Source organism: Pogona vitticeps, chromosome 3 (assembly GCF_051106095.1).
Source record: "Pogona vitticeps strain Pit_001003342236 chromosome 3, PviZW2.1, whole genome shotgun sequence".
NCBI classification, from domain to species: domain Eukaryota; kingdom Metazoa; phylum Chordata; class Lepidosauria; order Squamata; family Agamidae; genus Pogona; species Pogona vitticeps.
Genome location: NC_135785.1, coordinates 207,099,290 through 207,113,879, shown reverse-complemented (window position 1 = coordinate 207,113,879; position 14,590 = coordinate 207,099,290). Strand labels below are relative to the sequence as shown.

At 40.0% G+C, this 14,590-nt stretch overlaps 1 protein-coding gene across 7 annotated transcripts in view; it reads right to left on the bottom strand.

The window, feature by feature from the left end:
* APP (amyloid beta precursor protein) overlaps positions 1–14,590 on the bottom strand; it is a 189,633-nt gene that overhangs the window by 135,416 nt on the left and 39,627 nt on the right. For all 7 annotated transcript variants that reach the window (XM_078388947.1, XM_078388948.1, XM_078388949.1 and 4 more), the window contains exon 2: positions 917–1,084. In XM_078388947.1, the coding sequence (XP_078245073.1) occupies positions 917–1,036 (120 nt within the window). In that variant the 5' untranslated portion in view covers positions 1,037–1,084. The remainder of the gene's footprint in view (positions 1–916; positions 1,085–14,590) is intronic.

Sequence of the window (14,590 nt, the reverse complement as noted above, 5' to 3'; positions counted from 1 at the left end):
GTGTATTTTCCTGCTTATACCATTTCAGCAAATTATAGCTCTTACTGCGCACGAAGCCGCAAAATTGAGAAGGCCAAGAGGAAGCTTGTGAGCAAGGTTAACTGGTTCCTTCCAATAGTGGCCACTACATATGTCTCTGCACCGGTTAAGAGTGCTCTGCATTTTCTTTTCCATTTGGGCACTTCATCAGCTAAATATACCATTATTGCTATGAACTGCAATATTAACCTCTGTATGGTTCAAAAGCTCATAGGTTGTGCAACCCTTTCCCCACAGGTACTGAGCACATATGCATGTTATAAGCCATGGTGGCCTGGGGCAAAAGGAAGCTAGTTGTGTGTTGCAGGAATGGTAAAGGTTAAAACAGCAATAACTAGAACAACCTAATTGTCCATATTTAAAATGTTACAAACTACACAAGCCATTTTGTCTCCTTGACTGCAAAGCCAGTTAAATCTACAGTATTTCTTGTTCCAGTGCTATGGCCAATAAATCACCATCCTAGATTTTGGGGAGATAAATACGCAGACCTTAAGCCATTTTTTCTTGGCCCATTCTCCAAGGCAAATATCTTGCAGAAAATCAGCACTATTTTTGCACAGGAGAAAGTAGCAAGCAGGTTCTCAATGCTCAGTGTTCTATTTTGACATGAGGACTCTCCTATTTTCATTTCTCAGCAAGAAGAGATTAAAGAGCGGCACTCCTTCAGAAAAGCTATGTCATCCCTTAGCTCCAACAAACCTCATAAACCTCAGGCAGAATTCAATGGTCACAAACTAAAGGAATTATCACAAAATGGAAGGGAACAAACAAGCCAATCAAGGAAAAGTAAAGATTATACACAATTCTACTTCATAGCTAAAAGAATATCTACGTCGTAGGCAGAATAAATAATGAATTTTTAACTAAAACTTACTTGTTGGCAATACTGTAAAATGCCTTCTTTTGTCCCAATGCAGCTCTTGGTTCCAGAAGGATCAGATTCCCATTTCCCGTTCTGAACATTCATATGCATATTCAGCTTGCCACAAAACATGGCCACTTGGGGTTCTGCCAAGAGGCCCGCATTTCCATCAGTAGGCACCTAGGAGAAGAAACAAGAGATTATTAACTTGTTATTGCAGGTGCAATCTAAAACAAAAGCAAACATGACAGGAAGCATTATACCAGATTTGAATAACAAAACAGATGATCACTTCCCTCATTAAGGCTTGCAAAGCAAAAGGAGATTTCAGAATAGGTACTAATCTCTGGCTAAGTCTGCTGCTGACAAGTCTTTGCCACTTCAAATAACAGAGGGAGCAAATGATAGCCTACTCATGCATATGTAGTCACTAAGATAGTAAACAAGGTGAGAGCTCTACTCTAAGGCTATTTGGGAAAAGAACAGAACAATTAGCTTTATAGTTGTCCTGCAGCCCCCACTATTTCCCACTGATGAAAGGGATTACAGTACTCAGGAGCCTTGGTGGGGCAGGGATGGGAAGCAATGTTTACTTTCCTAATTAACAGCCCCAGCTGATGACACCATCAGCATCTCACCACAGAACTTGCACAAACAGGATTTCAGCTACTGTCTTTATTTACTATATTTAGTTACTTATTTTATATTCCACTTTTCGCCCACGAAAGGGACCCAAGGCAGTTTATGAGGCATTTAAAAAAAAAACCAAATAGCACAGTTATTTTTGAAGCAAAGTTACCCTCTACAGAGCAGCAGAATAAATTAATTTTAGCAGAAGGAAGCTTGTAATTCACCAAACTAGCATCCACTGAAAAGACTCCTCCTCCTTCCTTGCTCTTTCATTATACGGTATACTTAAGCTGTGGGAAAGCACTCTACCACTGAAGTGCTGAGTTAAAGAAGGAAAGGGGGACATAAGCAAGTAACGTCTGAATAAGGCACATAAGAGAATACCTGAAAAATGTCTTATTCTAATTATTAGCTCTTGCAATAGTTCTTGCTTCCAGTGTGAAAATAAGAAAATGGGGCTTCTCCCCAACTGTGCATTCCACAATTTGCACAAAATATAACTGCATTTTTGTTCTGGGTTTTTTTTTCTTTGTGAAACAAATCACTCACTCAAAGCCAGTTGAGTCCTGCCTAAAAACAATGCTTTTTCTTTTTAAAAGTCAATCCAACAAAGTAGCCGCTATCTTGGTTCTAAGCAATTACAAATTCAAGCAGAAACCCTTTTACAGACCTCATATTTCAGATCTGCCATATGAGGGGAACCATTCTTCCATTATGGAAGCTAATATTTTAAGACCCTTCATGAAACCAAAGTGATGCTAAGGTATGCATAAATTTATTTTGCAAAAATATCTTGGATGCCAAGGAGTTAAGCAGCTTTACAATAATTCTTGCTCATCACAAGGTTTAGCTTTCAAATTTCTGCAGACTTTCAGTGTATGAACGCATCTGAACATTTCCGAAACTGTAGTAAAATACATATTTTACTGGTCTCATGTGTTTTACTTCAAGTACATCACGCTCCAAGACAGAGGATGTACTTTAAATGCAGAAAGTCTCCAGTTCAACTCCCAGTATTTCCAATTAAGAATTTCTGGCACTAGGAGAAGGTTCTTCCTGACATCTTGGGAATCCCACTGTCAGTGAAGGGTGAAAATCCATGTAATGTGCTAGATGTAAGGATGTACAGAGCCCAAGACAGCTCCTTACAAATTACACAACAGATGCTGATTATTAAAGCCTCCTAGCACTCCTCCTCCCTCTTCAGAAGTCAGGAACCAAAAGGTTTCAGAGTACATGCAACACCAAGGGAATAAATTTGTGATGAAAATATATGCACGAGAACACACAGTTCTAACTTTTCCACAATATGTATACGTCTTTAACACACACTTCAGTGGGTCAGATTTGCCTAAGACCTGATGGTGCAAGTTACTCTGCCAATATTTCCATACATAGATGCATTGTGATAAATCCATCTCAAAAACTCCATATGCTTCTAATTCTATTTTATTTCAGTATCTGGATGATTGGTGCATACCTCATTCATCCAGCTTTTAAAAATGAAAGCCATATTTTAAAAAAATCAAAAATGCTGTGTGCTCTCAGGGCCAGAAACTGTCCTCAAGAGAACTGCCATCTGACTCATAGGCATTTTTTAGCTTAACATTAATCTTCTTTAAAAATAAAATTAATCTCATGATAGTCAGTGTACAATAATAAAAGTATGTAACAGGAGACACTCATCTGCTTGAAATGTCAATATCAGCAGATATATAAAACCAGAATGATTCTGTCTACACAGAGCGTCTGCCACAAATACAATGCAAACATATGTCAGTGTGTCTAAGAGAAAGTTTCTGGGAAAAACAAAATATGTGTTTTTTCAATTGGAAATTTGCTACACTATTTCTACACAGTTTTCATGCATGTCGTGACATCAGCTTCACGAGAATCACAAGCAAAGAAAAAAATTGCATCCTGAACTTAAAAACTTATTATTCTAAGAGTAGATTTATCTTTTCAAACTGATAATATGCTGATTTTTTTCAGAGAAGGAGTTTGTGGCATACTGCATGTAACCATTTCTCTCTCTCTCTGAAGAGAATAGGTGGCATTCCACCTGGCAGTTTGAACACAGCATGGTTAGGGATTAAAAACTCTCTCAATGCCCAGGTTGTAGTAGCCCCTCTACTGTGAGAGGGAAGGTCAGCCATCCATGAGGAGCCTCCCCTCAAAAGAACCATGCATAACTGGAGTCAGGTAGATTCCCCAGCATGTGAAGGCATCAGCATGTTTCATTTTGTTGTACTGTATCATGCTACACCTTTGACAGCCACAGATACTATAGATCTCCTAAGTACCAGAGGCTTTCTGGCTTCACCAGAACTCAAAGAACATGAGTTCACTGTTCACATTAGTAAAAGCAGAACAGACAACAAAGTACTTCTTTGGAGGACTTTCAGATATTAGTAGATTGGAAGTGAAGAATCTTGTAAAGCAACTTCAATGCAGAAGATCAAAAAAGACTATACTGTACACCCTCAAAAAAAAAAAAAGACAATACGTCAATTAATATTGAACAGGCTAGGCCAGCTGCCAGTGTGGCTGGAATCAGAACTACTTAAGCAGACAGCCGGAAGTTTCACATTGCTGCAGTAACACTATCTCCCTTACAGGGCCAACTTCTTCTAACCTCACTCAACGTCCAGGATCCATCAAGTGAAAACTACCCTGTTGTGAGAGAGATGATTGAGTAGCTCCATTTTGTACTGTATCAATTGAAGCTTCTTATAGAGGTCAGTAATTAATGGCTCAGCGATATATTATGGGTTTTGGTCTATCAGAATGCAAAGGGTAGGTTGGTTACCTTGTTTCCCTGAAAATAAAATAGGGTCTTATATGAATTTTTGCTCCAAAAAACACATTAGGGCTTATTTTCAGGGGATTTTTTTTCATGTACAACAATCTACATTTAATCAAATACAGTTATGTCCTCTTCTGGTTGCTGCACAATGGTGGAGGGCAGGGTTTCACTTAACTATGGCTTATTTCTGGTTAGGTCTTATTTTCGGGAAAACAGGGTAGCTTTATTGCCCTTAAAATTGTTTCACTACTGTTTTGTTCCACTGTGCTTTGCCCTGAGAATTCTAGATAAAAGTCAGGACAGAAGTATATTAAATTAGGCAAGCAACTGTGTTGGAAAACTCATTTCAATAGTAACAAGAATACGGCCATTGCTAGTATCCATGTGAGCATGCTCTCTACCACTATGAGGGTCAAACAAAATGGGGGAAGCAAAATTAAGTACATGTGCAGTTTCATGAAACCTTTTCCCACTCCAAACTATTCGGGGACCACTTCTAGTTAAGACTTATTGGATTTCGCTTATAATGCCGTGACTACAGTATTTCTAAGCTTGTATACTCTCCACCTGTAAAGCCCTTACTTCTAAGTTGTATATTTACATTCAGATCCATGTTCGTCTACAATTATTTCTTAAAACAAGAGAAGATTTGGTCTTTGTATCACCTTAAAGCCTATTTCTAATTTTAAGACCATGTGTTTTCACAGAGGAGGGACAGGAATATTTCAGGCTTTCAGATCTGATTTTTAAGGGAGCCCTGAAACACACCAACCAGAGCTTCAGGTAAAGAATGACACTGATGAATTGTGGTCCCAGGAAATTGTTCTGAGCACCAGAAATGAATGGATCTTGCAGCCACTACACATAGAAATTGAAACTTCATTATCTGCAGTTCTCTTCATTTCATCAGTACAATTTTCACCAGAATGCATTTATTTGTTGTTTTGTTGGTGCTATTGTTAAACACTTAAAAGACTGAAAGGCTCGCCAACTTATTTATGTGTAGATGAATGGACAGATGAATGGACAGATATGGTAGTGTGGGCGGCATATAAGTTAAATAAATAAATAAATAAATAAATAAATAAATAAATAAATAAATAAATAAATATAGTAATTTTAATTATTGCCAGCTAATAAAAGGAGACAAGCATGACAAAACTGAGGTTGTCCTATTTTGGGCATATGAAAAAAGCTAGGAAAAACAATGTTCATATGTATTACCAGAACAGGCCACTCGATGGTGCCAGAGACTGTGCTGTGAATATCTGTTAGTGAAATATGCATAGCAGGGACCCTGGTGCCCTCTAGTGGCCATATCTGGTAATTCATATGAAAACAATGTTTTTTCTATTTTTTTCCTTCTACTATGGCATCTATACCTATATCTGTATCCATATCTATATCTACCTAGTGTTCACCATTATCCAGTTTTCAGTATCCATGAGGGGGCTTGGGGCCAATTCCCAGTGGATATGGGGTCCCAATGTGCTCAAAAGAAATTGACTATGCCTTTTTTCTGGGGACACCAAGGCTACATAGTCTGTCTATTTCCCTGACAGACACAATGGGAAACCTTTGTCTCCACAGCCAGGTATCTAACTCACTAAGCTACCCAGCCAGCTGTCTGTCACAAAGGAATCCCCTAAAACCATCTTCAGAAACCCAAATGGAGCAACCATAACACCATACCTTCCAAACCCAATTAAGCAATATGTCTCAGAAGGAATATCAAAGTTGCTGGCATTAAAAGCCGAAAGACACAGAGAACCAACAGATTCATCCAATGCCTAATGAAGACAAGGATTTTGGGCTAAGGAAGGGTTTAACACACTGAAATGTACAATAAATGTAACCAGTTCAGCAGCTTCAAATATACGCTGTCACAAGAAACCTATCAGCAGTCTCCACAGAGCTGAGATGCCGCCTGCTACGCAAATATCAGAAACACAAAAATGTGAAGAGGTACCTACACTATGAATTCAGCACAGAAATATCACACATGAGCTGTTGATGGCACTAACAAATTAGTCCCCCCAATCTCTGAACTATAAAGTACTGTAATGGACTACAACTTGCTCATCTCAACACACACTGGCTGAGGATGATTACAACTGTAGTCCAACATATATGCTTGACCTGGATTTTATCAAAAAATACTTTTCCAATCTCTGGCATTCATGCATTTAGGATGAATGCAAGAGCTACTGAATTATGGAAGCAGGTTAATAAATACTGTATTTCTTTAACAGCCATTAACACTGAATGATAAATAGATCGTACAGGCTCTGTGAGGAACAGAGCTTCAGGCTGCAAGATTTCTATGGTAAGAAGAAACTACTGATCCCATTACAAAAAAAGGACATCAGCCAGAGAAAGGCAAAAAATGAAGGAGCCAAAAAGATGGAGTGATGGAGGGAAGAATTACCACCAACAGAAGACAAAGACCATGAAAAGCAAGTTCCTTGGAGGCAGTGCAAACAACAAAGCATGTTGTAGAAGAGGGACTTCCACAAGTGCCACACCGGACTGATATAATATGGTTCAGCTTCCTAAGAACAATGAACAACAAAGGGTTGAGCAATGAACAATGAACTCTACCCAAAGAAAGGCAGAAGGACACCAGGGTGGAACAACTTGTTTGGAAGATTCTTTTACAAAGGCGCGGGTGATGTTGGCATGAAAGAGCAGTATAAAAGATCATACGCCGGAATCCATCAAAGCTAATAATGGATATATTGTCTTCAATATAATGTAGGTAACACTGAATAAGAATGTGCAGTTTTATGCCCTAACTAAATTAAAATAGAAATGTCACAGTGACATCTGCTACCAACAGCTGTAAATACAGGAAATTCATTAGCTGGCTGTCCAATACACTGGAGCCACATAAGAAAAGATTTGAACTATGAGAAGTTATATACATCTATATTAATCATGATTATGATCAAAACCTTTCTGTGCAATTTAAAGTGTCCCTTAATTGCATCCACATCTCCATATGACAAGAAACATTAAGCTGTCTTCAACAAATAACTAATGTGGAATACTAAATATGCTAAAGGCTTAATTAGCAAATGTCTGTCAGCTCCCATGCTATGAATGAGTCTCAGTATACTCATGAGTTGTTTTAATAATTCAATTAACCAGGAGGGAAAAAAACGAAATATAATATTGCTGTGATTATGAAGAGTGACTACTTGGTGGCCAAGTCAATATTTAAAAATTTAGCAACTGCATTACTCAGAAATATGTCTCATCATATCCATCATGGCTTATTGTCAGGAAAGCATGAAAGGAACTATAACATGATGATGCAAACCTATGTATGTCTATTACTCAGAAAAAAGCACCATTACTTCCCAAGTACACAAGACTTCATTCTAAATTATCCAAACACCACTTTTTAATATCTCTATATTAATTAGAAAACAAATTTAAAATATATATAGCAGGAGATAAAGCTCTCAAACCAATGTTGCTCCTGTCCTTAAGCTACAGAGCTGACTGTCCCAAAAAAATAAGCTCCATAAATCAGACATGAAAGGTAAGACTGACAACTAGTTGCTATGCTACTGGCACTTCCAACTCAACCTGTGTTATGGTGGTTGGGCCACCATATGGAACTCAGCTTTATTGTCCTTTTATTTCCAGGCATCTACAGAAGGATGGAAATGGTGGCATCCTCCGCAGGTGCTATGCAGAAAGCCCATAAAAGCAACTGTTAAGTACAAGTCAACTTGTTTAAGAGTCTCTGGTCTAAATTTGAGTCAGGCAACCAGATAAGTGAAGAAGACATTCTATAATCCAGTAAACTTCAGTGTACAACAATGGTTCCCAACCGTGGGTCCTCAGATGTTCTTGGACTAAAGAAGCCTTCACCACTAACTGTGCTGGCCCAGATTTCTGAGAGTCATAGTCTACAAACATCTAGGAACCCAAGGTTGGGAACCGCTGGTGTTCAAGATTACAAAGACAAGGGTAAAATGGAAGAAAGCTTGAGAATGGGAATTTGAATTGGTCAGAAATGACAACTCTTTATTGTTTATTATTAATTAATTTTATATTTATATTCTGCTTTACCTCCAATAAGCACAAGGTAGCACCCATGCATCTCCTTCCCCTCCCACCTTTATCCTCACTCCAATGCTGCAAAATAGGTCAGACTAAGAAAGTGATAAGCTCAGGGTCAGTGAGTTTCATATAAATTAAGCATATTGCAAGGCTGAGAATAAAGTGTTTTATTGTTGTCTGAATGTATATCATAGGCATCCTTCAGTCTCGAGAGACTATGGTAGCGTGCTCTGTATGGAGGACTTGGAACAGCGTCTAGTGTTTTGACACTGTACGCGAAGCTGGAGTGTCCTCTCCAGAGCACAAAGCCTGGGTAAAATAATATGGAGGATAGGTGGTTACCCAACCAGCAAATCCCCCCTCTCCACATCGCTGAAATAGTCCAATGGAAAGGCAAGAGCCAATACAACTGGTTTCAGCAACGTCGCAGGAGTTGACAGAATGACACGAACTGTCTCTGGGACTCTGGCTCCGGCTTTTGCCTTGAGGTTAACTCCTGTAGCCTTTTCCGTCAGTGGTTTATAGCCACAAGGCAGTGGAGGTTTGAAACCAGAGTCTTTCTTATCTTAGATGGGCTGCCTTCCAGGGCTGAACGAGTCCCACCTACCAGGCCTGTTCCCTCATAGAATGGAGGATGATGGCGTCGCCTCTGTGGGGGTTTGAAATCAGAGTTTTCCTTCTCTTAGATGGGCTGCCTTCCGGGGCTGACGAGTCCCACCTACCCGGCCTGTTCCCTCATGGCATGGAGGACGATGGCGGCACCTCTGTGGGGGTTTGAAATCAGAGTTTTCCTTCTCTTAGATGGGCTGCCTTTGGGGGGTGACAAGTCCCACCTTATATATTGCCCATATAAACATTTACATACAGAAAAACAAATCAAACACTAAATGGGACAAAAAAATTCAAAAAATCAATTTGCACAGGTAAAGAAAAACATACAGTGAACAAGAACTTCATAAACATTAGTCCAGAATATAAAAATTAGAAAGCTAAAATTCCTAGTCTGCTCAATTTCTGTGTATCACAGGCTGATTCAGGCTGACTAGCGTTTTTAAAGAGTAAATTAGTTGCATTTTATTCAATTAAATTCATGCCTCTTTTGTCTTCAAATTCTAACTCCAAGGAATCACTTAACATGTTTTAGTCCCAGATTTGCTCAGCCAGGGGTTAATCAGATGCAGAAGGCAGCCCTGTAAGTGGTGAAAAGATTAATTGGAGGTGTTCAGTCTGTTTGCTTCCTCTCTAGACCAATTACTACGTAAACAGCAAATATATAGCAATAGGTGGTTTTCTAGATATAGAGTAAGCACACAGTCAATTGACTCATATGATTCCAGATGGTGAATAACAGCAGCTTTGGTGGGGGTTTTTTTTGTCTGTGTGTGTGTGGTTTTTTGTTTGTTTGTTTGTTTTTGTACGCAGTGCTTTATAACATGGATCAGCAACTGTAGCCCTTCAGGTATTCTCCTACCACAATTTCCATAACCTCCCACTATTAGCTGTGCTGCTTTTGACTGATGGGAGCTGTAGGCTAAAAATACCTGTGAGACTAGAATTGCTCACATCTCTTCTAAGGGATGGAGCTATCAGTTGCTACTGGCCATAATAGTTCTCTCCTGCCTCCTTTACCAGAGGATGCCTCTGGATACCAGTTACAGAGCTATCCCGGTGGGGGGGGGGGGGTACTGCTGTTGCCCATGTCCTGCTTACGCACTTTCTATGGACAACAGGCTGGGCACTGGGGATAGAATGCTTGATTAAATAGACCTGATAGTCTGATCTGGAAAGACTCTTATGAAGAACTGTGTTCCTTTCCAGGCACTCAGTAACCTTGTACAGCAGACTGCTGTTTTGCTGGTGGAAAAATGAAGGTGACAAGCCATCGCTTTCCCAAGATCACCAAGAAAATCCAAAATTACGTGGCTAAAAAAAATCTTGTAAATAAAATAAATAAATAAACAAACCCACTTACTCAGAAAAATCAGGAAAATTGCAAGTTTTTTCAATTGCTGTTAGCGGCCCAAAGTAATGCCTAGATGAGCAGGACAGAAATGTAACCAAAAAAAAAAAAAAAAAAAAAAAAACCTTCCATTTCTTCATTATCTCAGTGGACTCACATTATCTCCTCTCCTTTTCTACAGTTCATCCGTCATGTACCAGTTCCTTAGACAGAGGATACCTTAGCATACAGATCCAGGGAGACAGAAGCCACACTTTGTAAGCTAACACCACAAACAAAGCTCAGCAGCCATGATAAGATCCCTAGACTGTGGAAACTGATCATGGCAGAGACCTTGAAGTATTTAGTTCATAGATGACTAAATAACAATTTCCTGACCTCCTGTCATATTTACAGTATTAGCTTAACTAAACTCCTAAGGGTTGAAGACAAAAGTAGATCAATACTTTCTTCTATTCATCAGATAGTCATGACGAGGCTTTCCTGGAAAGGAACTTGATGAAGTCTAAGTGCAGCACAGAATTAACTGTCAAGCACACTCTCACTTTTGAATGACACTTGCTTAGACCTTATGTGTTAACCAGAACATCTGAACAAATCCCTATGAATTTGGAAAACAGGTTAATAAAACATTAGAAACATCTATGCTGTAACCAGAGAGCCCCTGAGAACTGTCGGGCTAGGGCAGAGGACACTTTGGTTCAAATTCTCATACAGCCAAGGAAACTCCCTGGGGACAGGCGTGGTAGTAAACCATTTCTTGAATATTCTCACATATCTTGAAAATCTTATTTGGGTGGACATAAGTCAGAAGTAATGACAGCACGTAACAAAAAGAAATATTCTAACCTCTAAACTCTGATAAAGTGAAAAAGCAGACACTTGACTTGCTGCAAACAAAATCTCTAATAAAATCCGTGTTCAGTTATATCTGTAGGCACAACACAAACATATTTATAGCTAAGCTAAAGGTTTCAGCAGAACTGTGTCAGTACTCAAGAAGGATGAGGAACACAAGCTAAATATCTGATCAGACAATCTCTTGCTTGCTTTTTGCTACTACCACTCCTGGTGACAATCGTGCTTCTCCCTGATAGGCACCATGCCCTGCTTCTTTTGAACCTCCAAGACAGCAGAGTGAAGGTTATAAAGATTGTCCTCATTCTGATTTGGCTTCATGACAATGTCAGAGGCCCAATGACTTAATAATTCCTTAAATTATATTGGCACCAGCTGTCGCACTTACCAACATTCTACCTAGAATTTAAACTGCACAAAACTTCCATTTAAGGGGGAAGAAGAATATACTATGGCAGTTCAGTTCCTATTCCTTAGGTATAATTAAGGGGTTATTGAAAGAAAGAAAGAAAGAAAGAAAGAAAGAAAGAAAGAAAGAAAGAAAGAAAGAAAGAAAGAAAGCTGCCACATCAATTACCATTTTAACTACAATTTAATTACCATTTTGACTACATTAATTTGAAATAGGTCCTACTGACTGCAATGCACATAGTTCAGATCGGAATACAAATGAATTCTGCCACCATGATGCCAAATGGCAATTGTTTCAAAACATTCATGCCCATTAACAAACAGTTCCAAAACATACAAAACTCTTTTCATCTGATGTACAGCTAAACGATTTCATTTCCACTGAAGCAAAAGGTGAAAAGCCCACAGGATGTCTGCATGACAGTACATCAGAAAATTACGAAGTTGGTATATTTTTAAATGACTGCTAATGGTTTGTAGAACAAAAATTCAGAAATAAATTAGAACACCACCAACAAAGAAAACAAGACTTCAAAGAAAGGCAGAACAGAGGTGCTCGGGAAAGCCATTCTTCTAATCTTTACTGTGTAAAAGCGGTTGGCCTCGTTAATAGAAACTTTATTTCCTGCTAAGAATTATTTTCTTCATCAAAAATACTTCTACCAGGCCATACTTGTAGAGATCAGCAATTCCTAAATATCTGAACACTAGAAGTACATGTACAATATATTGGACACATATTGTTTATATACATAATCAAAAATCTGATTTTTTAAAAAAATTAAACCATGATTCAAATTAGCTTTATTTAAATCACATCCACCCTAAATTTGGGTTCTCCCTTGTCATCTTCCTCCATTTTGTATACATCCCACCAGATCCCCCTGGGCATATTTCTCCAGGTTCCCTCCTTTTCTCCCTACCAACAGCACCAGTTCCTCAATCACCTTGTCTCCCTTCCACTGACCCCCACATCCTCTTTATACCTCCAACCTCCCAATCTACCTTTTTCCTCCCCCTCCTCTGTGCTTTCCAAGTCAACCATGCTAACTCATGATTCTTCCACTGAAATAAAAAAAAGAGTCATGTGATCATTGCACAATACAAATTCAGGAGTAGGCGGTAACTTTATAGACCATTTTAAAAAAATCATACAATCTGGTAGCTTTTGTGGATCAGGGCCCATTTCATCAGGCTTGCATCTATGTCATTAGTGCAAAAACTGAATTAATTTGTGAAAGAATCCTTTTTCTCCTTGTCTTTGTGAGCATATGGGTTTTGTAGTACTTGTTTCCTAGGATTTGCAGGTGTTCATCAGACCTGGAGGACTGTTCCTGTGAAGATGAGCCAAGGCCTGTTTCTCAGGACTGATAATCAAAACATTCCTTACTAATGGCATACAAGAGTACAAGCCTGGGATGAGAGAAGGAACTGTGGAAAGTTACAAGATGGGCGTGGAGTTGTGGACAAAGTTGCTGATTGGATACCATCATGGGACAGAAACTTTGATTTAAGTTATGGACGAAAGGGGGGTTAAGCAAGTCGTTGTTGTGTAAGCATAAGTTGGAGAAGGAAAAGATAGAGGACAAGTTTACAGACTTCAATGATGAATCAGAGACTTAGCTATGGTAAGTTAGAATAGTCAGCAATTAAGTAATAAAAGAGTCAGCTAGTAAGTATTTTATTGTTTTAAGGGAAAGGCTTGCAGAAGCTTACTTAATGCCTAGATGCCAGTCGGGTTTCAGGCCGCGCCATGGTACAGAAACGGCATCGGTCACCCTGTATGATGACCTGCTCAGGGAGGCTGACAGGGGTAAAACATCTCTGTTGGTCCTCCTTGACATCTTGGCGACCTTCGATACTGTCGACCACGGTATCCTCCTGAGGAGGCTCTCTGAGTTGGGAATTGGTGGCCACGTGTTCGCGTGGCTCTGATCCTTCCTCGGGGACCGTCGTCAGAGAGTACAGCTTGGGGAGAGGATATCGGCCCCGTGGACCCTCAATTGTGGGGTCCTGCAGGGTTCGAACATCTCCCCAATGCTATCTAATATCTACATGAGGCTGCTGGGTGGGGTCATCAGGGGGTGTGGGGAGTCATGCCATCAGTACGCTAATGACACTCAGCTCTACATCTCCTTTTCTCCAACTGCAGTGGGTGCCTTTCTGTCCCTTCAGCACTGCTTGAAGTCTGTGCTGCAATGGATGCAGGAAAATGGGCTGAGGCTGAACCCGGACAAGACAGAGGTGGCCCCACCGTCAGCGGTCTGGGAAACTCTCTCTCATTTGGGGGAGTGACTCTTACCACAAAGAGTGAGGTTCACAGCTTGGGGATCCATCTGGACCCAGTGCTCACCATGGAAACTCAGGTGGCGTTGGTGGTCCGTACTGTCTTTTTTCATCTTTGGTGGATAGCCCAGTTGCGTCCCTATCTTGATGTTGGGGCGCTCACCACCTTGGTACATGCGCTTGTAATCATGATCTCAGACCACTGTAATGCACTCTATGTGGGGCTACCTTTAAGGTTGATGCGCAAACTCCATGTGCTGCAGAACGCGGCGGCCAGACTCCTTAGTGGAGTGAGGAAATATCAGCATCTCTCTCCCACTCTGGCCGCTTTGCATTGGCTGCCTATTCGGTTCCACATTGGGCCTCGATACTTGGCGGAACGCCTACTCCCACCAAAATCTACCCATATCACCCAATCGAGTCAGGAGGTGAGGCTGAGGAGCCTGACGCCAAGGGAGGCCCGGAAGGAAAAAACAAGAAACTGGGCCTTCTCGCCTCTGGAATAACCTTCCTCCAGAGATTTGGGCATCTTTAGAAACCAACTGAAAACTTGGATGTTTATGCAGGCTTTCCTTCCAGCTAATGCTTGATTTTTTTTTCTTATTTCTTTTTTTTTTCTTTTTTCCCATCTTGAATAACTTGTCTATTGATGTTTAAAATT